Raw genomic sequence first — 24,087 nt, 5'->3', positions numbered from 1 at the left:
TTTGTTACTTAATTTAAAAAAAATTAAATTATCGATTCCTGATTAAACGCGGTTAACCGGCCAGAACCGACCAAAACCGGTAGAACGAGAACTGGTAAAACCGATACCATTAACGGCCGGTTAACCAGTTTGTAAAATAAAAGTCAAAACCGGTATTAACCGGAACCGTTTAACTGGTTAACCGGCCGGTTGAACACCCCTAGATATGACTTATTTAAAATTCACTTTACTTTTATAAAATTTCTTTTAAAATAGTAAAATATTTGAAAAGTATACTACCAAGTATTAAAATTATAGATTAAAATTATTCCACCAAATCAAGATTAAAATACCATAATTCTCCAACATTTAAGAATTTACATTTGGTTATTTGATCACCCTCAATATTGCACATATTTTTTTCATTAAACAAGATTACTATCCAAATAATCTTATTTATATAGTTAGACAAAAAAAACAGATTTAATAATAATAATAATAATAATCTATATATAATACATCTAGTAGTAACTTTTAATCTTTGCTGTCTCCTCCTCCTCCTATCTGAAAATAATCTCAAATAAACAAGACTTTAGTTCTATTAATTCATCCTAAACACTATAAAATATTCCATAATCTTAATAACCCTATAACAATTCCCAAACATACACCAACAAAGATTACTAATAATCAAGGTGCCTATCTGAATTTAGGTCTTCTGGTCATCCCGCCCCGATGATGATGATTATTAGTATTAGTATTACTCCTCCTGTCCGTAGTTTTAATCTTCTTTCGTTTCCTCTCCACCTCCTCTTCACTATCATCCTCCCACGTCTTCCCCACCTTATCCTCCTCCTCCTCCGATCCCGAGTCGGAGTCGGATTCCTCTTCGTCGTCGTCAGACTGCACCAACAATTCCTCATTATCATCCTCGTCTTCGGATTCCGACTGCCCATCATCATCCGAGGGGTCATATCCTTCGTCGGACTCCTGGGAGTTGTCCGAATCCGAAAATGAAGCCTCCGTGTTAAGAAACTCCCACCCGCCGTCCTCTATAAACTTCTCCGGGTCCTCAGTTATACTCTTCAAAATCGGCCTCCAGTTAAGACTCAACTTACTCTCGTAGTATTTCAAATCGGTGGTGTCCAGCCACTCCTTGATCCCATTGAGGGCAGTCGAAGGGATCGAGTCGATGGAAAAAACATCTCGTTTGAAATCCTTGAAGACAATCTTCATGTCGAAATTCTTCTGCCCGGAGCCAATTCTCTCCAGGTTAACAATCTCGATCTCGTTCAAAGTGATGACAACAAAAGGCGTCTCTATCAGCTCAACGAGACAGCTCGATGTGGGGACCACAAAAGCCGACGACTTGTGCGGAACTCCATTGAAACCGAGGTCCCTGAAAGGCCGGTCGAATTCCAAATCGAGACCGTTAAACTGCGGTTGTCCCCACAACTCGTTCGTTCGGTTCACAAAGTTTTGGAAGTCAGTGTTGATCTTATTCTTCCGATCCCTCTCTCTTTGTTCTTCCTCGATCTCATCTGGATCGTAGGCCGACCTCTTACTGCTCCCGAGGGTCTGCACCACTTCAATCACTTGGACGAAGAACTGAACATCTTTCGTCCTCTTATTTCCAACCATTATGTGGTCGTGTAGATGGAAGTGAAGCAGAGTAACCATCTCCTTTTCCGCTGGCTGAAAAAATGCATGTTTCACATTCACGTACATGATATCGACGCGTTCATCTTGTTTCGATGATGTCGAGTAACGAAACCCGTTTGCATGCGCCTCAAGAGTCCCGCTCAGTTTCCTCCGCCGCCCGCCAAAAACAGGGCGAATCCATAGATCCGATAGCCTTATCGGTTTAGATTTTGCTCCGGCTAGCTGAAGCTTCTTCTGACTGACTAACGTCGCCCTCTCGGCCTTCTCCGATTCTCTACAAGTCACTTGCCTGCGTAAAGTTTTAATCTGCTGCACAACGTCACTTAAATGCCTCGGATCCTTACATCTGAAATATGCCTGCCTAACGTAAATTGTGTTGGCGTCGGGTGAACTGAATGGAGTTCCAGGGACGTTGAACATAATCCTGATGTAGCAGTTATGATGCAATTCCTGCTGCTGGCTGAAAACGCTCTTCACCATCGCTACATGAAACGGGACCATGCTGCCTAGAATCGGTAACAGGATTGCTTCGTTCTTCTGGTCGATCTGAATCATGAAATCCCTCGAAGGAGGTGGAATATCGTTCACGTTCTTATAAGAAACCAACTCACCGGAAGGATGGGCAGAGCCTCGGCTATTCCCCAAGCCAGACCCAGCCCCGGCTCCGGCCAGCCTCCTGGCAGTTTCCTCGTTCTTCTGACGCACAAGTTCGGCTTGATGCTGCCTTCGTAATTCCTCCTTCGACATCTCGTTGTTGTTAACCGACCTGAGAGTCGCCTTCGAAGGTAACGATGATGATTTGGAGACGTTTGCGTTCATTTTGACTTTTGGCCGTTGTTCTTCTTCGTCGTTGAACGAGTACGAAACGTCCTTGAGGGATTTCGAACACAAAGAAGTCATCACCTTAGAACTGTCGCCAGAAACAACAACAGTGTCGGCTAGCTATAAGGAAAACTTCTTTGTTTCCGTTTCCAAGTTCTGTAAACCGAGGGAAACGTTGAAAATCATTCCAGGCTTCAACACACGGTCGTTCTTCGCGTTCAGACTAAGACCCGACTCACGAAACTCGAGGCCCATCCCGATTCCGGCTGATTTTGTCAAATTCGGTAAAAATTCAGGAGCATCTTTTTCCACTATGGACATTGCGGCTTGGAAAGCCGCACTGGCCTTGTTCCCTGGTTTCAACGCGGCTATAGAAGCTTCCTGAGCCTTAAGGAGGACTTCGTAAGCTTTGATCTGCATGGCATTCGCATCAAACAGATAAGTTCTCGCCACATTCGAACAGTAACTGTTGTAACGGGATCCAATGGCGCATATGATGACACTTGTGGAGTCGTAGCAAAGATTGTCGTCGTTGCTCGAGGCGCTCGATTTCAGGTCGAATTCTACTCCGCTTTGAAAAATTGGAGGATAACAGATATCAATGTTATCCGCCTTCAGCTTCACATTGATATTCGAAGGATCGAGTATGACTTTCTCCGTGTCATCCATCAACGAAGAATGCGAAACCTTCATCTCCTCATCGATAACCTTCTCTATCTTGGGAACTACAAAATGCTTCATAACCGATGATGTCAAGTAAGCAGCTTTCTTCACATTGGTAATCTCAACGCTGTCCTTAACTGCAAACAGATGGGAGAATCCATTCGATATATCATTCAGTTGAAAATTCGCACTGTTCAGTTTTTTCGTCCAAAGTTCCAACAAATTCCCTTCTGGCAACTCTCTCGCAATGTATCCAACAATGGGAGGAGTATCTCGACCGTCTGATTTCGACAGAGCATGAACCGTGCTGAATATGGCATCCATTAACTTGGTTCCATCGTCGGTTTTGGACTTCACATGCATGATAACCTCGGCACCAACAGCATCCTTGGACGCCTTCTTAATGCCTTGGAGTAGAGAGGATTTCTTCCGTCCGCATAGGAAATGGATTTCCTTCTTCATGAATACCATAATAGTATCAGGAAATTCATAACCAAGCAACCATATGTTGAGAGCGGACGATTTTAAGTATCGAAGGTCTTCAGAGAGTGGAAGAGTTGCTATGGCAAGAACATCGGAATCACCCCATAGGTCACCCTTGTAGTCATTCCAGTGTTCATATAACATCTTTAACCGATTCCCAAAGCTCTCGAGATTAATAGCATAAGCACTATCCCCAACTGCTGGCTTTTCATTTGTAGCTTTTGCATTACCATTATTTATTTTTTCGGCCATTTCAGATTAACCAAACTATAGATAGTCGGATTTTGGGCTGCAGTTTCAACTATCTGGAAAGCATAAGCCTTGAAAAATAAATAATGGTTTATGATTGTTGATGATCCAAAGTTTTTGACTCATTTTCAACTTTTCAGAAAATTTTGATATCAAATTCCTTGAACTTCTATTTGTTAGGGTTAAGAATTCCAAAGTTTGGCCTATTCTAATGGGATTTGAAAGAATCTCTCTACATGTTCTATTTGCTAAAATTTGAATTGTTAGAACATGTTGTACTTAAAATTCCATTGCATTTTGAATTCAAAGATTCCAAACACACAATTATATTCAATAGGCACATACTGTTGGGATTCAATAAGTGTATTAAGCTGAATTTTAGATCTAAATCTAAAACAACTAATCCCATTATCTTTATGCATAATATAATAAAATCATCGTTCTTGTAGGATTATCTTTATACGTAGTATGCTAATATGATAAGATCAATGTGTAAAGTAGGATTATCTTTATACGTAGTATGCTAATATGATAAGATCAATGTGTAAAGTAGGATTATCTTTATACGTAGTATGCTAATATGATAAGATCAATGTGTAAAGTAGGATTATCTTTATACGTAGTATGATAATATGATAAGATCAATGTGTAAAGTTCATAGATGGATACCTGTTAATGTGTGAACTGAATATATTTATCTCTTTTTTTTTTTAGAACTTTCACAAAGTAATTTTTCAGTCTGTCTGTACTCTAAGATTTTGACTCATACATCTATCATATAAATAGGCTTATGCCTTAGTATATTAAGGAAACAAGATGTAGTATATTAAAGGAAACAAGATCTAACATATTGCTACTTGATTATATATTATTTGATTTTATAAATAATATATATTTTTGTAAGATATTAAAACTATAATTAAATTATTTTATTATATATTATTTATTTTATTTAAAATCTTAATTTTATTATTAAACCAATTTAATTATATATTATTTATTTCATTAAAAAAAATTCATATTATTTTATTTAATTATACATTATATCATGAGGCTCTATTTGTTTTGATTAGGTTTGGATAAAATAATCTAATTAAATATATTTTAATTATGTAAATATATTTTTTTAATGATCCATTTAATTAAAATTCATTTAAATAAAATAATAAAATATAATATTTTGTATAAATTGAATATGTTAAAATAAATATTTGACTCAGAAAATAGTTAAGAATAACAATAAAATCTTTCACATATATCCACAAGTTTTTCGAATATATTATCCGACGGTGATAATACCATTATTTTATCGTCGGCCTAACTTTAGTTGGTTGGAGTTATTCAATTTCTTAGATTTTATTAACTAATCAAATTAGCTATGGTCGAAATTATTACCAGTTTCGAGGAGGCCCGTGAAAGAGTTTCAGATTCGACAGAAAAGCGATCTTGCTGCATATCCAATTTTCTGATCAATGCGAACAGAAGATGATGATGGAGAGAAATAGATTTATCATAACGTCCGGGGGAGAAAGAGTTTATATTATATTACCTGTTTTAAAATATTGTAATTTATATGTATGAAATATATTATAAAATATTATATTTTAACAATAAAATAATATAATATAATATATTATAATTTATAATATAGAAAATATATCACTACTTTCTTAAATGAGTTTAAATATTTTTGTTTATACGTGCAAAATGGAAGGATAAGAATATATATATAATATTTGTTATTTATAAATATTTTAAATAAAATTAATATTATTTAAATTTAATTAATTTAAAATTAGTTTTAGTTAGTAAAAAATAAATTTTATCTTAAACTTAATATTAATATCTAATTCGTCATTCAGTAATTATATTGAACGAGATTCGAAAAAAAACATTTATGTTTATACAATATAATATATGTGAATACAATTTAATAATTTATTAATATCTAAATATACCAATCAAATATGTCAAATTATATTTTAATAACAATTTAATAAAATATGATTTGATTAATTTAATTATGTTTTATCTCGGTGTGATATACCTTTTTTATCATTACTATTTGACAAACATTTTAAATAATAAAAATTGTGAATATATAACTTTGCAATAAAATAAATTCTTTTTCTAATTACTTGTCACTCTATATTGAACCAAAATATTTTTTTTTCTAATTACTTGTCACTCTATATTGAACCAATTTAGTTACAGACATAGACATAATTTATGAGTTTTATGTTTTAAAATCTTGTCAAACATAAATTGTTTGATATTAAGGAATTTAAATATTTATTTAAACATGAATTGCTAGAATATTGGTTTATGTTAAATATGTATGTTCATTTAAAACGAATGACTCGTGTTATATTGGGATTCAATAATTAGGGCATGAGTTGCTGAAATGGAAGATACTCTTAAGGGAGACTTTGTAATATAGTGTTTGAAAACACTTCAAATCTGTTTTTTCAGATATGATACTCCATTTTGGACCACCTTAACTTATAGGACTTTTCCTCTTTTCTCTTTAGTTTTGACTTATTCTATAAAATAATTAATTTTTATGAAAGTGGTGTAGGATAAGCAAAAATCTGGAATAACAAATTTTTGAGCCGGTTTGAAAGGGAGACAACATCATTACTTCTCTTTAAGCTTAAATACCGCGGTGGCCTCATTGCAACCGGATTAATTCAAGCAACTTCTCTTCCTCTCTAACTACTTGATTTAACTGCCTTCCAGAATCTTCTTCAGGTATAGAGGCTGAAATTCCTGATTTCTCACTGTTTTCATATATTGTCAATTTGAATCCATTAGTTCATATTCCTATTGTTCGATCGATGCACTTTTTATATTATTAGGCAGATTATAGTTGCAAATCAATGATCGTGTTCTATCATTCGTTTTGATTCACCCATTTAGTCTAAAATCTATCTAGTTATTATTTATTTCAATAATGAAACAAATAAATATGATCCATTGGTTAGATTTTTTTTTGTTAAGAGAACAAATTATTTTTCTAAGAATGACCTAAGAACAAATAAATATAAATAATATTTAATCATTAATATTCTCTCTCTATATATTTTAAAATATTAATCACTGTAATTTTTTAATAATTTTAATAAATAATCAATAGTCTATAACTTAACTTTTAAATATATATTTAACATTCTTTTATTAATTTAATTTGAATTTTTTTAATTTACTTTTAAATATTAATAAATGATTAAATTGTTATTGAAGAATCAAATTTAATCATAAATTATTTGTAAGTAAGAATTGTTTCCTATAAAATTTGAACTATCATAATTCTAATAATTTGATTCTTTCTTGAAAATCCAACTTTTTACATTATTATTGTATTTTTCATATTTGTAAAAAAAATATTTAAAACATAAATATGTTCAAATTGGTAAATCGTATTCAAAATTATGTGGTTTTAAGGTTTTATAAACATAAATATTAAATTTATGTCGGACTTATATATTAAATAAAACTATCCCTGTTTCAAACCTCAAACAATAAATGGGCTTTATAGAAATAATGAATGTATTTATGGGCCACTTTCAATCTATATACTCATGTATTTTATTTTATTTATTCAACAACTCATTATGACTAAATTTTCATGATAATTTTATTGAAGTTTGGGTGAGCAAATTGGTGTTCATTCAAAATATAAAATGATTAATGTTAATTTAGACTAATATATATCCTTTTAATTTTTTTTTAATGAATTGGGTTAGGTTGTTTATAAACAAAATATGTGAAGTGAACATTTTAATTAATATAATATATTCATTGTACATATTTTAATATATAGGTGTTAATTGGTTATTCTTTGTTGTAGGCTAAGAAGCTATGACCTAGTTATGATTAAGGTTCATCCGCTCGCTCTTGCTTGGCTTAGCAGTGTCTGAACTGCGCATCAACAATCTTTGTCCCAAATATTTTGGGCTAAAGCTCTATTTGTTTCTTTTTTTAATTTTTTTAATTTTAATAATCTATTTAATTTTTTTAAAATATTTAAAAATTAAAAAAAAAAAAATTGTTTTCTAACTAGGCATGTTTGGCTAATTTTGACACCTAATTTATTTTCTTTTACTTTTAACTTCACATTTAAAAAAAACAAAAATATGAAATTGTGCTCACATGTAAACTAATTTGTTATCCTAAATAGTCAACTTTCATCTTTTGGGTATTATTTTACTCATTTTTGTATTAATTTTAATTTATTTTTAAATTTCAAATATTTGAAAATTTTATTTGTGTTCAAGAAATTAGCTGTTGCTCTTGAAAAACTTGTTTTCATTTATTTGGAATTAATTTTGTTTACTCTTATTTTTTTTTTAAATATTAATTGGGGCTTATGCTAATATTTTAGAATAGATAATGTGAAAATCTTTTTAAAATATACTTTAAAGATGTAATTTTGTATGAGTATGTAAAATAGTGTAAGATACAGAAACTCTTTTAATAAAATAAAATTAAAATGTATTTTACCACTTAATTTTATTTTTGTAATTTTGTCAATCTTATAATTCTTATAGTAATCACTAAATTATAAATCAAATATTAACCAGAAATAAAACTATAATATAATAAAAAAATAAAATTAATTAAAATAATAATAATTAAAATAATAATAAATATAATAAAAATAAAGATAATAAATAAAACAATAAAATATTATTAAATAAAAATATTAATAATAACAAATATTATAATAATAAAATAATAAAATAATAATAATAGTAATAAAAATACAAAATTAATATTAATGATAATAAAAAAAATATAATTATAATAATAAAAATAATAATAACAACAAAATAATAATAATAATAATAAATAAAAATAAAAATATAACTCTATATTTCTTTATTATACATACAAATTTATATTTTTTTATTAATATTATATTTATTAAAAATGCTTGTAATGTATATTTGTTTTATAATAAAAATTAAAAAAAAAAATAATAATAATAAAATAATATTAATATTCTGTAATATTTTTCATGTATTTCAAAATATATATATTTTAATTATTTATTTATCAATTGATATTAGAAATTCAATAATATATATATATATATATATATATATTTATTTATTTATTTATTTATTTACATGTGTTAATAGTTTAGTTTCTGTTAATTTATAAAATATTAATAATTAAAATAATTAAAATAATAATAATTATATTAATAAGTAATTATATTAATAATAAAAAATAAAAAATACTATTATAAAAAAAATAATAATAATTATTATAATAATAAAAATTAATAAAAATAAAATAATTTATAAAAAATAAAAATAATAATACTCATTAATTATTACCATAATTATAATCCACAAATCATTTTACTCATTAATTATTACCATAATTATAATTATAATTATTAAGAAAGTCTATTCAAATAACATATTTTTTTAAATATGTGATCTTAATTTTTTTCTAATTATTATATAAAATTTTAAAAATTATGATCAAGTTTTTCAAACTCATTGATAGTAATCAAAGAATTATCGTACCTAAATTTTAAGTCTTAATTTTATTATGTCGAATTTCTTATATACCTAAATTCACACAAATTTATTGTGATTGTAAATTTGTGAGTACTTAATATTCTATCTAACTTGATGAAGAAAATTCCTTAAACTATATATTAGAACAAAATTAATTTAATGAAACATAAAATTTTAATTTATAATTAATACACTCTTAATTAAACATATTTTTGATAAAAATATAAATAAAAACTAATTAGAGCATAGGATTAATTGAGAAACAAATTAAAACACTTTATTATAAAAATTAAAACACATGATTTAAATTTGATCAAGAGTTTGTTTATGGTTGATAAAAAATGTGATCTTATTTTATTTCTACTTATTTTTTTAAAATTTTAAAAAGTAATATTAGATCTTGAAAGCACTATTAATTATGTTGAAAAAGGTTAAAGGTGCTATTTTAAGGATGATGGATTCGATTAGTAAATGGTTAGAGAAAATAGATGTAATTATCAAAAGAAGAGAAATTAAGTAAATAAAAAAAAGGAATAATAAAGAAAAAAAGGTAAGATATTCAATTATGTTAAAAATTAGGAAAACCAATTTTGAATATATATTAGATGCGTGACCCTAGACAAAAAAAAAAGTGATATTTGTGAGTGCTAGTGCAGTTCAGCCCGGCCCTTTGGGCTGCCCATCCCGAAATAATTATTTAATACATATATTCTATTATCGCTAAGTTATCATAATGATAATCCATGGAAATATTTAAGTTAAGCCTAAGAATTAAAATGGTTTATGTTAGTAAAATAAATAAAGTAAAAAAATGGGGAAGGAATCAATTAAAAAGTATAATTAAAATAATAAAATTAGGTAAAAAAAATTTAAAAATTTCAATTATTTAGCAAGGAATCTATACTGTATGTTTGTATTAATGTTTGTAAGAGAAACATTCAATTGTTTTTTATTAACCATTTTTACATAAAATTTTATTTTAAGATAAAAATAATTAAATTCGTATAATATATATATATATATATATTAATTGTTTTCATTTCTCTTATAAATTGTGGAATCGACGATTTGTGGGTTAACTATAAACCATATCCCAACTAGAGTTGGGAAATAGGCTGGATAATACGAATCGACACGATACAACACGATATTAGTACACAATGACACGATATGATATTAATTCACTTGAGTCGTGAGTTGGACACGACACAAGCACGAGACGACAGGATCACAACACGATAATAAGTTGGTGATATTATGCTACACGGTTGTTGTCGAACATAAGATTTTGAGTCTCTCTAGAGTTCTTTCTAGGGACCTGCAAGCGGTGGAGCTGGAGCCGATTAGAGCTCGTGACCACATGAGATTCAGCCATGTATAAAAGACCGTACATAGAAAGGGCACCCCAAATACTCACTTCTGAGAACCTTCTGTTGTGATCCCTACATTGGAGGGTATATAACTTTCTTATATTATTATTATTGTTCTGGTGTCTTTTTTTGTAACTTATAACTAATTTATTTGACATGAACAACTTTTATTATACAATTACTCAGTTGTGTCTCCCCATAGAAAACTCCATGTCTAGATTGACACCGGAAGCGGCGATTTGTAGGTTAACTACAAAACTTGTCCCAACTAGAGTTGGGAAATGGGCTGAATAATATGAACTTACATGATACAACATGATATTAATATGGAACGACATGATACGATATTAATTCTTTTGGGTCGTGAGTTGGACACGACACAAACACGAGACGACACGATCACAACACAATTACGAGTTGGTGATATTATGCTACATGGTTGTTGTCGAACATAAGATTTTGAGTCTCACTAATTCATTAATTCATTAACTAATTAAGATAACACATTTTAGGAAAGTTGATAATAATAAAGGCACAAATTCCCAATTCAATAATGCCCACCCTCTTTCTAACTTTGGTAAGTTTCTGTTTTTCTCCAACATCATTAATTCACCGTGCATGATGCGCGCATAAGAAAATAATGTCTAATTTGAATTAAATTAATGCATATTAATTAATTTGTATTATAATATTCTTTTAATTTATTTGCAGTTTTACAACTAACCACTTAATTTGATGATAATTATTAATATGTGACTTTTTGTGTGTGTATGAAAATGTATTTGCAGTTTAGGCCTAATTTATTCCATCCATAACTATCCTCCACTTCAATGTCATTGTCTTGTTCAGACCCAACATGCGACTCTCTGCTGGGTCAATGTACAAGCATAATAGATGGGTTTGATTAGTGCGAATTTTCAGAGATATACGAGGATGGGAGGGGAGCATTAGTAACAGGATGGGAGGGGAGCATTCGGTTACTATCTAACTGACATGCTGCACTTTGATGTTTTAATGTCGAGTGATTCTGCTTTGGTGCAAAACTCTTCATCTCTAACTATTTTCGGGTAACAATAAAATTGCTACCTATGATTTTCACTTAATTATTACTACTTTTATTTTTCTAAGCTTAATCATTATTTGTTCTAACATTCTTGCTAATATTTGCAATTGGATGGATAATACGAACCGACACGATACAACATGATATTAGTATGGAACGACACGATACGATATTAATTCACTATGGTCGTGAGTTGGACACGACACAAGCACGAGACGACACGATCACAACACGATTATGAGTTGGTGATATTATGCTACACGGTTGCTGTCGAACATAAGATTTTGAGTCTATCTAGAGTTCTTTCTGAGGACCTAAAGGCGGAGGAGCTGGAGCCGATTAGAGCTCGTGACCACCTGAGATTCAGCCATGTACAAAAGACCTTACATGGAAAAGGAACTCCCAAATACTCACTTCTAGTAACCTTTTGCTATCCCTACATTGGATGGTATTTAACTTTGTTATATTATTATTATTCTTGTGTCGTTTTTTGTAACTTATAACTAATTTATTTGACATGAAAAACTTATATTATACAACAACTCAGTTGGGTCTCCCCCTAAAAAACTCCATGTCGACACTGTAAGCGACGATTTGAGGGTTAACTACAAACTCTATCCTAACTAGAGTTGGAAAATGGGATGGATAATACGAACCGACACGATACAACACGATATTAGTACAGAACGAACCGATATGATATTATTGTACTTGGATCGTGAGTTAGACACATCACAAGCACGAGACGACACGATTATGAGTTGGTGATATTATGCTACAAGGTTGCTATCGGACATAAGATTTTGAGTCTCTCTAGAGTTTTTTTCTGAGGAACTGCAGGCGGAGGAGCTAGAGCTGATTAGAGCTCGTGACCACCTGAAATTTCATCCATGTACAAAAGACCTTAAATGGAAAAGGCACCCTCAAATACTCACTTCTAGGAACCATCTGCGATCCCTGCATTAGAGGGTATTTAACTTTTTTATATTATTATTATTATTGTGTCATTTTTTTGTAACTTATAACTAATTTATTTGACATGAAAAACTTATATTATACAACAACTTAGTTGGTTCTTCCCCTAGATAACTCCATGTCCAGATTGACACCGGAAGCGACGATTTGACGGTTAACTATAAACCCTGTCCCAACTAGAGTTGGGCAATGGGCTGAATAATACGAATCGACACGATACAACACGATATTAGTATGGAACGATACGATACAATATTAATTCACTTGGGTCGTGAGTTGAACACGACACAAGCACTAGACGACACGATCACAACACGATTATAAGTTTGTGATATTATGCTATAAGGTTACTGCCGGACAAAAGATTTTGAGTCTCTCTAGAGTTTTTTTTTCTGAAGACCTGCAGGCGGAGGAGCTTGATCCGATTAGAGCTCGTGACCACCTGAGATTCAGCCATGTACAAAAGACCTTACATGGAAAAGGCATCCCCAAATACTCACTTCTAGGAACCTTTTGTGATCCTTACAATGGAGTGTATTTAACTTTGTTATATTATTATTATTCTCGTGTCGTTTTTTTAACTTATAACTAATTTTTTGAAATGAACAACTTATATTATACAACAACTCAGTTGGGTCTCACTCTAGAAAACTCCATGTCCAGAATGACACGGAAAACGACGATTTGTGGGTTAAATACAAACCCTGTCCCAACTAGAGTTGGATAATGAGCTGGATAATACGAACCGACACGATACAACACGATATTAATTTTGATAATAAAATAATAAATATTTATAATTTATAACCACCTTTTTATTAAATTATAATATTGTAATATATATTTATAAATATGTAAACTATAAATTTATTTTAATTCCTACCACCTTTCCATTTTCATTCTTCAACCTATCACATTTTTCCAATTTTATTATCCAAACTACCCACATTTATATTAAAATTCTCAAACCACCACGTCTTTCTAAATATATTTATATTCTCATTAAATTAATAAATTATTTAATTTTATAAATTATTAACTAATTTTATTTGGATAATTATTTGTAAGTTTTAAAACACATTTTAAATAATTGACATTCAAATTATTATTTATGAAATTATATGTTAAAATTTATATTTACACATCTTATCTATTTTAACATATTAATTAGGTTTTTAAATAATATATTTCTCACATTTAACTTATTAAATTAGTTTATGTTTTCTAAATTAAAATAAATAACTTTCACGACCTTACTAATATGGCACATCCTAACAATATAATTTAGTATATATATAATTAACATGAGTGTGTCAAGACGTGACATGACATGACACAATGAAAACGAGCATCGACATGATTATGTCGAAACTCTAGTCGGAATAACATGAAACACGAATTAACACGACACAAAAGAACTCGTGAATTATAATATTTTGAGTGAGTCACAACACGACATGTATAAGATTGAGACATGACATGACACGACACAATTGAAATTTTAACACAACTTGCCTAAGTCGAATTCCAAATTTTGGAAAACATGTTGTACTTAAAATTCCATTGCATTTTGAATTCAAAGATTCCAAACACACAATAATATTCATATGAGATTATTCAATAGGCACATACTGTTGGGATTCAATAAGTGTATTAACCTGAATTTTAGATCTAAATCTAAAACAACTAATCTCATTATCTTTATGCATAATATAATAAATATAACGTTCTTGTAGGATTATCTTTACACGTAGTATGCTAATATGATAAGAAAAGTAGAATTATCTTTATACGTAGTATGATAATATGATAAGATCAATGTGTAAAGTAAGATTATCTTTATACTCGTAGTATAATAATATGATAAGATCAATGTGTAAAGTTAATAGATGCATACCTGTTAATGCGTGAACTGAATATGTTTATCTCTTTTTTTTAGAATTTTCACAAAGTAATTTTTCGGTCTTCCTTTACTCTAAGATTTTGACTCATGCATCTATCATATAAATAGGCTTATGCTGTAGTATATTAAGGAAACAAGATCTAACATATTGTTACTTGAATATATATTATTTGATTTTATAAATAATATATATTTTTTGTAAGATATTAAAACTATAATTAAATTATTTTATTATATATTATTTACTTTATTTAAAATCTTAATTTTATTATTAAACCAATTTAATTATATATTATTTATTTCATTAAAAAAATTTATATTATTTTATTTAATTATACGTTATATCATGAGGCTCTATTTGTTTTGATTAGGTTTGGATAAAATAATCTAATTAAATATATTTTAATTATGTAAATATTTTTTTTAATGATCCATTTAATTAAAATTCATTTAAATAAAATAATAAAATATAATATTTTGTATAAATTGAATATGTTAAAATAAACATTTACTCAGAAAATTGTTAAGAATAACAATAAAATTTTTCACATATATCCACAAGTTTTTACCTACTTTTGTTGGATGGAGTTATCCGATTTCTTATATTTTATTAACTAATCAAATTAGCTACGGTCGAAATTATTACCAGTTTCGAGGAGGCCGCCAGAAAAGCGATCTTGCTATATATCCAATTTTCTGATCACTGTGAACAGATGATGATGAAAGGGAGAAATAGATTTATCATAACGTTCAAGGAAGAAAGTTTATAGGGTTTATATTATATTACCTGTTTTAAAATTTGTAATTTATATGTATGGAATATATTATAAAATATTATATTTTAACAATAAAATAATATAATATAATATAATATAATATAATATAATATAATATAATATAATATAATATAACAATATATCACTGCTTTCTTAAATGAGTCTAAATATTTTTGTTATACGTGCAAAATGGAAGGATAAGAATATATACAAAATATTTTTTATTTATAAATATTTTAAATAAAATTAATATTATTTACATTTAAGTAATTTAAAATTAGTTTTAGTTGGTAAAAAATAAATTTAATCTTAAACTTAATATTAACATTCAATTTGTCGTTCAGTAATTATATTGAACGTGATTCGAAAAAAAAACATATATGTTTATACAAAATAATATATGTGAATACAATTTAATATACGATATGAGATAATTTATTAATATCTAAATATACCAATCAAATATATCAAATTATATTTTAATAACAATTTAATAAAATATGGTTTGATTAATTTATGTTAAATTGATAAATCGATTTATCTCGGCGTCATATACCTTTTTTATCATTACTATTTGACAAACATTTTAAATAATAAAATTTGTGAATATATAACTTTGCAATAAAATAATTTTTTTTTTAATTACTTGTCACTCTATATTGAACCAAAATATTTTTTTATTCTAATTACTTGTCACTCTATATTGAACTAATTTAGTTATAGACATAGATATAATTTATGAGTTTTATGTTTTAAAATCTTGTCAAACATAAATTGTTTTATATTAAGAAATTTAAATATTTATTTAAACATGAATTGCTAGAATATTAGTTTATGTTAAATATGTATGTTCATTTAAAACGACTGACTCGTGTTATATTGGGATTCAATAATTAGGGCATGCGTTGCCGAAATGGAAGATACTCTTTAAAAGGCCTCATTGCAACCGGATGAATTCAAGCAACTTCTCTTTCTCTCTAACTACTTGATCTAACTGCCTTCCAGAATCTTCTTTCAGGTATAGAGGCTGAAATTCCTAATTTCTCACTGTTTTCATATATTGTCAATTTGAATCCATTAGTTCATATTCCTATTGTTCAATCGGTTCACTTTTTATATTATTTAGGCAGATTATAGTTGCAAATCAATGATTGTGTTCTATCATTCGTTTTGATTCATCCATTTAGTCTAAAATCTATCTAGTTATAATTTATTTCACTAATGAAACAAATAAATATGATCCATTGGTTAGATTTTTGCTAAGAGAACAAATTATTTTTCTAAGAATGACCTAAGAACAAATAAATATAATATTTAATAATTAATATTCTCTCTATATATTTTAAAATATTAATCACTGTAATTTTTTAATAATTTTAATAAATAATGAATAGTCTATAACTTAACTTTTAAATATATATTTAACATTCTTTTATTAATTTAATTTGAATTTTTTAAATTTAATTTTAAATATTAATAAATGATTAAATTGTTATTGAAGAATCAAATTTAATCATAAATTATTTTTAAGTAAGAATTGTTTCCTATAAAATTGGAACTATCATAATTTTAATAATTTGATTCTTTCTCATTGTATTTTTCATATTTGTAAATCCAACTTTTTACATTATCATTGTATTTTTTATATTTGTAAAAAAAATATTTAAAACATAAATATGTTCAAATTGGTAAATCGTATTCAAAATTATGTCGTTTTAAGGTTTTATTAACATAAATATCAAATTTATCTCATAACACATTTTTTTTTACATCTAAGTCATATTCGACAAAATAGAATGTATATCTTGAAAAAAATATTTAGTTTAAACAATAAACTTAAAACATTTATAAATATCTATTTATTAAAAACATAACAAATTAATTAGAAAAATGAAAAAATACAATATAATAATAATATATATTATTTTGTAAATTTAATAGAAAATTTTAAATAATTAAAATTATGATAATTCAAATTTATATATTAAATAAAACTATCCCTGTTTCAAACCTCAAATAATAAATGGGCTTTATAGAAATAATGAATGTATTTATGGGCCACTTTCAATCTATATACTCATGTATTTCATTTTATTTATTCAACAACTCATTATGATTAAATTTTCATGATAATTTTATTGAAGTTTGGATGAGCAAATAGGTGTTCATTCAAAATATAAAATGATTAATGTTAATTTAGACTAATATATATACTTTTATTTTTTTTAATGGATTGGGTTAGGTTGTTTATAAAAAAAATATGTGAAGTGAACATTTTAATTAATACAATATATTTACTGCACATATTTTAATATATAGGTGTTAATTGGTTATTCTTTGCTGTAGGCTAAGAAGCTATGACCAGTTATGATTAAGGTTCATCCGCTCGCTCTTGCTTGGCTTAGCAGTGTCTAAACTCGCATCAACAATTTTGTCCCAAATATTTTGTGCTAAAGCTCTATTTGTTTCTTTTTTTTTTTTTTTAATTTTAATAATCTATTTAATTTTTTTTAAATATTTAAAAAATTAAAAAAAATTGTTTTCTACCTAGGCATGTTTGGCTAATTTTGACACCTAATTTATTTTCTTTTACTTTTAACTTCACATTTACAAAAAAACAAAAATATGAAATTGTGCTCACATGTAAACTAATTTGTTATCCTAAATAGTCAACTTTCATCTTTTGGGTATTATTTTTATTATTTTACTTATTTTTGTATTAATTTTAATTTACTTTTAAATTTCAAATATTTGAAATCTTTTATTTGTGTTCAAGAAATTAGCCGTTGCTCATGAAAAACTTGTTTTCATTTATTTGGAATTAATTTTGTTTACTCTTATTTTTTTTTTAAATATTGGGACTTATGCTAATATTTTAGAATAGATAGTGTGAAAATCTTTTTAAAATATACTTTAAAGATGTAATTTTGTATGAGTATGTAAAATAGTGTAAAATACAGAAACTCTTTTAATAAAATAAAATTAAAATGTATTTTACCACTTAATTTTATTTTTGTAATTTTGTCAATCTTATAATTCTTATAGTAATCACTAAATTATAAATCAAATATTAACCAGAAATAAAACTATAATATAATAAAAAAATAAAAACAATAAATATAATAATAATTAAAATAATAATAAATATAATAAAAATAAAGATAATAAATAAAACAATAATAAAATATTATTAAATAAAAATAATAACAAATATTAATAATAATAAATATTATAATAATAAAATAATAATAAAATAATAATAATAATAGTAATAAAAATACAAAATTAATATTAATGATAATAAAAAAAATATAATTATAATAATAAAAATAATAATAATAACAAAATAATAATATTAATAATAATAAATAAAAATAAAAATAAAACTCTGTATTTCTTTATTATACATACAAATTTAATTAAAAAATTTATATTTTTTATTAATATTATTTTTATTAGAAATGCTTGTAATGTATATTTGTTTTATAATAAAAATTAAAAATAAAAACAAATAATATAAATATTCTGTAATATTTTTCATATATTTCAAATTATATATATTTTAATTATTTATATTTTATTTATTTATCGGTTGATATTAGAAATTCAATTATATATATATATATATTTATTTATTTATTTATTTATATATTTATAAATATATATTTATTTATTTATTTATTTATTTACATGTGTTAATAGTTTAGTTTCTGTTAATTTATAAAATATTAATAATTAAAATAATAATAATTATATTAACAAGTAATTATATTAATAATAAAAAATAAAATACTATTATATAAAAATAAAAATAATAATTATTATTATAATAATAAAAATTAATAAAAATAAAATAATTTATAAAAAAATAAAAATAATAATACTCATTAATTATTACCATAATTATAATCCACAAATCATTTTACTCATTAATTATTACCATAATTATAATTATAATTATTAAAAAAGTCTATTCAAATAACATATTTTTTTAAATCTGTGATCTTAATTTTTTTCTAATTATTATATAAAATTTTAAAAATTAGGATCAAGTTTTTCAAACCCATTGATAGTAATCAAGCAATTATCGTACCTAAATTTTAAGCCTTAATTTTATTATGTCGGATTTCTTATATATCTAAATTCACACAAATTTATTGTGATGGTGAATTTGTGAGTACTTAATATTTTATCTAACTTGATGAAGAAAATTCCTTAAACTATATATTAGAACAAAATTAATTTAATGAAACGTAAAATTTTAATTTATAATTAATGCACCCTTAATTAAACATATTTTTGATACAAAATATAAATAAAAACTAATTAGAGCACAGGATTAATTGAGAAATAAATTAAAACACTTTATTATAAAAATTAAAACACATGATTTAAATTTGATCAAGAGTTTGTTTATGGTTGATAAAAAATGTGATCTTATTTTATTTCTACTTAGTTTTTTAAAATTATAAAAAGTAATATTAGATCTTGGAAACACTATTAATTATGTTGAAAAAAGTTAAAGGGTGCTATTTTAAGGATGCAAAAATAAATGGATTCAATTAGTAAATGGTTAGAGAAAATGGATGAAATTATCAAAAGAAGAGAAATTAAGTAAATGAAAAAAAAAGGAATAATAAAGAAAAAAAAAAGGTAAGATATTCAATTATGTTAAAAATTAGGGAAACCAATTTTGAATATATATTAGATGCTGCATGTGACCCTAGACCAAAAAAGAGTGATATTTGTGAGTGCTAGTGTTAATGCAGCCCGCCCGGCCCGACCCGACTGTCCATCCTGAAATAATTATTTAATACATATATTCTATTATCGCTAAGTTATCATAAACTATAATGATAATCCATGGAAATATTTAAGTTAAGCCTAAGAATTAAAATAGTTTATGTTAGTAAAATAAATAAAGTAAAAAAATGGGGAAGGAATCAATTAAAAAGTATAATTAAAATAATAAAATTAGGTAAAGAAAATTTAAAAATTTCAATTATTTAACAAGGAATCTATCCTGTATGTTTGTATTAATGTTTGTAAGAGAAACATTCAATTGTTTTTTATTAACCATTTTTACATAAAATTTTATTTTAAGATACAAAATAATTAAATTCGCATAATATATATATATATATATATATTAATTGTTTTCATTTCTCTTATAAATTGTGAAATCCTTTTTTTCATTCTTTTTGCTGGTTGCTCAAACAAAATGGTCTTTGGGGTCTATTTGGTTTGTGAAATTTAAATAAATCATGCTTTTAAAAATTTATTTAATACAAACTTTGATTGTTCATTTCACTTAAAATTGACATGGAAGATCATTTTAAATCATTTTGAATTTGGAGCACTTAATCAACTTCCTTATTTGTTAAGGATTTTAAAATTTCAATTTGATAAGATTAAAAATGAGCTTTGAGATGTATTACTATTTGAAACAACCATACAAAAATTCAAAACAAATAAACATTATTTATATTTAAAGTAATTTTTCTATAAGGAATTTGATACAATGGTTGCGGATAAATGACAATATAATAACATACAGAGTATTGGATTAATATGTACAACCTTTAATTTGTTACCAATTTTGTTGAAAATGTTATATATTTGTGTTTCGTTACCAACCTTTACTTATTTTATTTTTTTAAGTAATTTAAATTTATTCTAAGAGTATGTTTTTGGAGAGGGAGAGAGAGAGGTAGTTCAGTCCTTCTGGAATAGTAGTAGCAATTTTCGATCGATCGAACTCTCCGGTCCAGAAGGTATACAAATATCATTGTCTTTCTGCCTTCCTTATGCCTTCCGTAAAAGAGATCGATTTCCATCTCCTCGTTTTTAGATCGACTTAACATGATAGCCGTAATTGATTGAGTTGAGCTGCTATTATTTATGTTTTCATTTATTAGTTTCCTTCTTGCGTGTTTCATTTGCAATTAAAGTTCTAATGATCGATGTAAACTAGCTAATCCCGTAAAGTAATCTTCCTACCTAATTACTGTCCTTCCACTAAATCTAAAATGTAGGTAGGTTGCGTCATAGAGGTCCTGATCATTGGAGTGGTTTGCATTGCTATCAACGCTTAGCTATTCTTATATCACTTGTGAGGTTTGCTGATTTAGAGGATTTTTCTATATATTCCATTGATAGCTTAACTCACACATTTCATCTCTTTTTAGCTTTCTAAAATGTTGAGAGGCTTAGTTCTAGCTGTTTTTTGGGCGATATTATGCTACACGGTTGTTGTCGGACACAACGTTTTGAGCCTCTCTAGAGTTCTTTCTGAGGACCTCGAGACGGAGGAGCTGGAACCGGTTAAAGCATGTGACCTACTGAGATTCAGCACCACCTTACATGGAAAAGGCACCCCAAAATACTCACTTTTGGGAACCTTCCGTGATCCCTACATTGGAGGGTATTTAACTGTTATATTATTATGATTATTTCTGTGTCGTTTTTTTCAACTTATAACTAATTTATTTGATATGAACAAGTTATATTATACAACAATTGTTGGGGTCTCCACCTAGAAAGCTTCATGTCCAGATAGACACCAGAAGCAACGATCTTTGGGTTAACTGCAAACCCTGTTCCAACTGCCCGTGGAAATCAAAGCTTGGGGTAATAAAGTTATTTTTTTTATAATTAATTTAATATATTCAAAAAAAATAAGGAGAAAAGTTAGCTAAGTGTTTTGTTTTTATTTAAAGAAAAACAAATAACTAGATATATATAAAGTCTCTTTGAAACTAATTAAAATCAAGAAGAAGATTAACCAAAGTCCAATTTATATATATATATATAATATGCCCTAATAAATGTGTTTTTGAATGAAAAACAAATAACTTTTAATATATCTGAATGACATTGACCATTTTAGAATCTGAAACAATTCATTGTATCAAAAACTCTAGGCTTTTGGACTCTCTAACATAAATATAAAGTTTCCTCTTAATATAATTAGTTAGACCTTTCATTTCAAAATATATTGATTCATTAACTAATTAAGATAACACGTTTTAGAAAAGTTGATAATAAAGACACAATTTCCCAATTCAATAATGCCCACCCTCTTTCTAATTTTGGTAAGTTTCAGTTTTTCAACAACCCATAAGAAAATCATGTCTAACTTGAATTAAATTGATGCTTATTAATTAATTTGTATTCTAATATTTTTTTAATTTTGCTGTTTTATAACTAACCACTTAATTTGATGACAATTATTAATGTGACTTTTTGTGTGTATGAAAATATATTTGCAGTTTAGGCCTAATTTATTCCATCCAGAACTATCCTCCACTTCTATGCCATTGTCTTGTTCAGACCCAACATGCGACTCTCTGCTGGGTCAATGTACAAGAATAATAGATGGGTTTGATTTGTGCGAATTTTCAGAGACATACGAGGATGGGAGGGGAGCATTCGGTTACTATCTAACTGACATGCTGCACTTTGATGTTTTAATGCCGAGTGATTCTGCTTTGGTGCAAAACTCTTCATCTCTAACTATTTTCGGGTAACAATAAAATTGCTACCTATGATTTCTAAGCTTAATCATTATTTGTTTTTAACATTCTTGCTAATATTTGTGTCTCAATTAACTCAACAGGTGTAGTACATTTCATTCCGGAGGATTAACTCAAGAAAATCAAGCCCTTGATGACATTTTGGGGCTTGGTTACCTACACACCAACATCAATAACTCACCGTGCGTCATGCACGCATAAGAAAATCATAAAATCATGTTTAACTTGAATTAAATTGATGCATATTAATTAATTTGTATTCTAATATTCTTTTAATTTATTTGCAGTTTGACAACTAACCACTTAATTTGATGATAATTATTAATATGTGATTTTTTTGTTTTTGTTTTTGTGTGTATGAAAATGCATTTGCAGTATAGGCCTAATTTATTTCATTCAGAATTGTCCTCCACTTATATGCCATTGTCTTGTTCAGACCCAACATGCATCTCTTTGTTGAGTAAATGTGCAAGTATAAGAGATGGGTCTGATTTGTGCGAATTTTCAGAGGAATACAGCGATGGAAGGGGAGCATTTGGATACTATCTAACCGATCTGTTGCACTTTGATGTTTTAGTGCCGAGTGATTCTTCTTTAGTGCAAAAATCTTATCTCTCTTTCTTTTTGGTAATAATATAATGGTACCTATGATTTTATTTAATTTTTTTTTTGTCAAAAGTAACATACCACTATTAATTTTGAATTTGACATTTTATAGATAAATATTGCACTTGCAACATTCTCAAGACCGATAGACTATAACGGCACCATATGCTATAAAATGCCAAGCAGGTTCTAATTCATACTATTTATACTTTTAAAAAGGATGGACTGATGTATAGTAATTAAATACAACATTAATTGTCTTTTTTTTACACGACTTATGTGACAAAATATTAATTAAATCATTCACCCTTCATCTGATGCAGCAAGATTGACAAGATTGATATATAAGTTTTATTTTTTCTTAATTAGAATTAGAGTTATTTGATTCTTAATATCAAATTGTTAATTTGATTAAAAGGGTTAACAAGAGTTATTCGATTTGGAGCTCAGATTTCTAGCTACAATTC

At 27.0% G+C, this 24,087-nt stretch overlaps 1 protein-coding gene and 1 pseudogene across 1 annotated transcript; one reads left to right on the top strand and one right to left on the bottom strand.

Annotated features, from left to right (window-relative positions):
* Positions 1-678: 678 nt before the first annotated feature.
* LOC124936516 lies at positions 679-3,867 on the bottom strand (annotated as a pseudogene).
* A 17,809-nt stretch (positions 3,868-21,676) lies between these two features.
* Positions 21,677-23,813, top strand: LOC124936421 (aspartic proteinase 36-like). Its single transcript, XM_047476949.1, has 5 exons — positions 21,677-21,903; positions 21,983-22,109; positions 22,751-22,972; positions 23,390-23,641; positions 23,733-23,813. The coding sequence occupies exons 1-5, from the start codon at positions 21,677-21,679 to the stop codon at positions 23,811-23,813; spliced, it is 909 nt and encodes a 302-aa protein (XP_047332905.1).
* The last annotated feature ends 274 nt before the right edge of the window (positions 23,814-24,087 follow it).

Source organism: Impatiens glandulifera, chromosome 1 (assembly GCF_907164915.1).
Source record: "Impatiens glandulifera chromosome 1, dImpGla2.1, whole genome shotgun sequence".
NCBI lineage: Eukaryota > Viridiplantae > Streptophyta > Magnoliopsida > Ericales > Balsaminaceae > Impatiens > Impatiens glandulifera.
The sequence above is the reverse complement of the archived record's forward strand: the minus strand, read 5'-3'. Positions and strand labels throughout refer to the sequence as shown.

Bases quoted from the DNA above. Each gene is read 5' to 3' on its own strand.
- LOC124936421 (XM_047476949.1), top strand. From the start codon at position 21,677: ATGTTGAGAGGCTTAGTTCTAGCTGTTTTTTGGGCGATATTATGCTAC. The intron at 21,904-21,982 runs GTATTTAACTGT...GATATGAACAAG, and splicing joins CGTGATCCCTACATTGGAGG to TTATATTATACAACAATTGT. The intron at 23,642-23,732 runs GTAATAATATAA...GACATTTTATAG, and splicing joins CTTATCTCTCTTTCTTTTTG to ATAAATATTGCACTTGCAAC.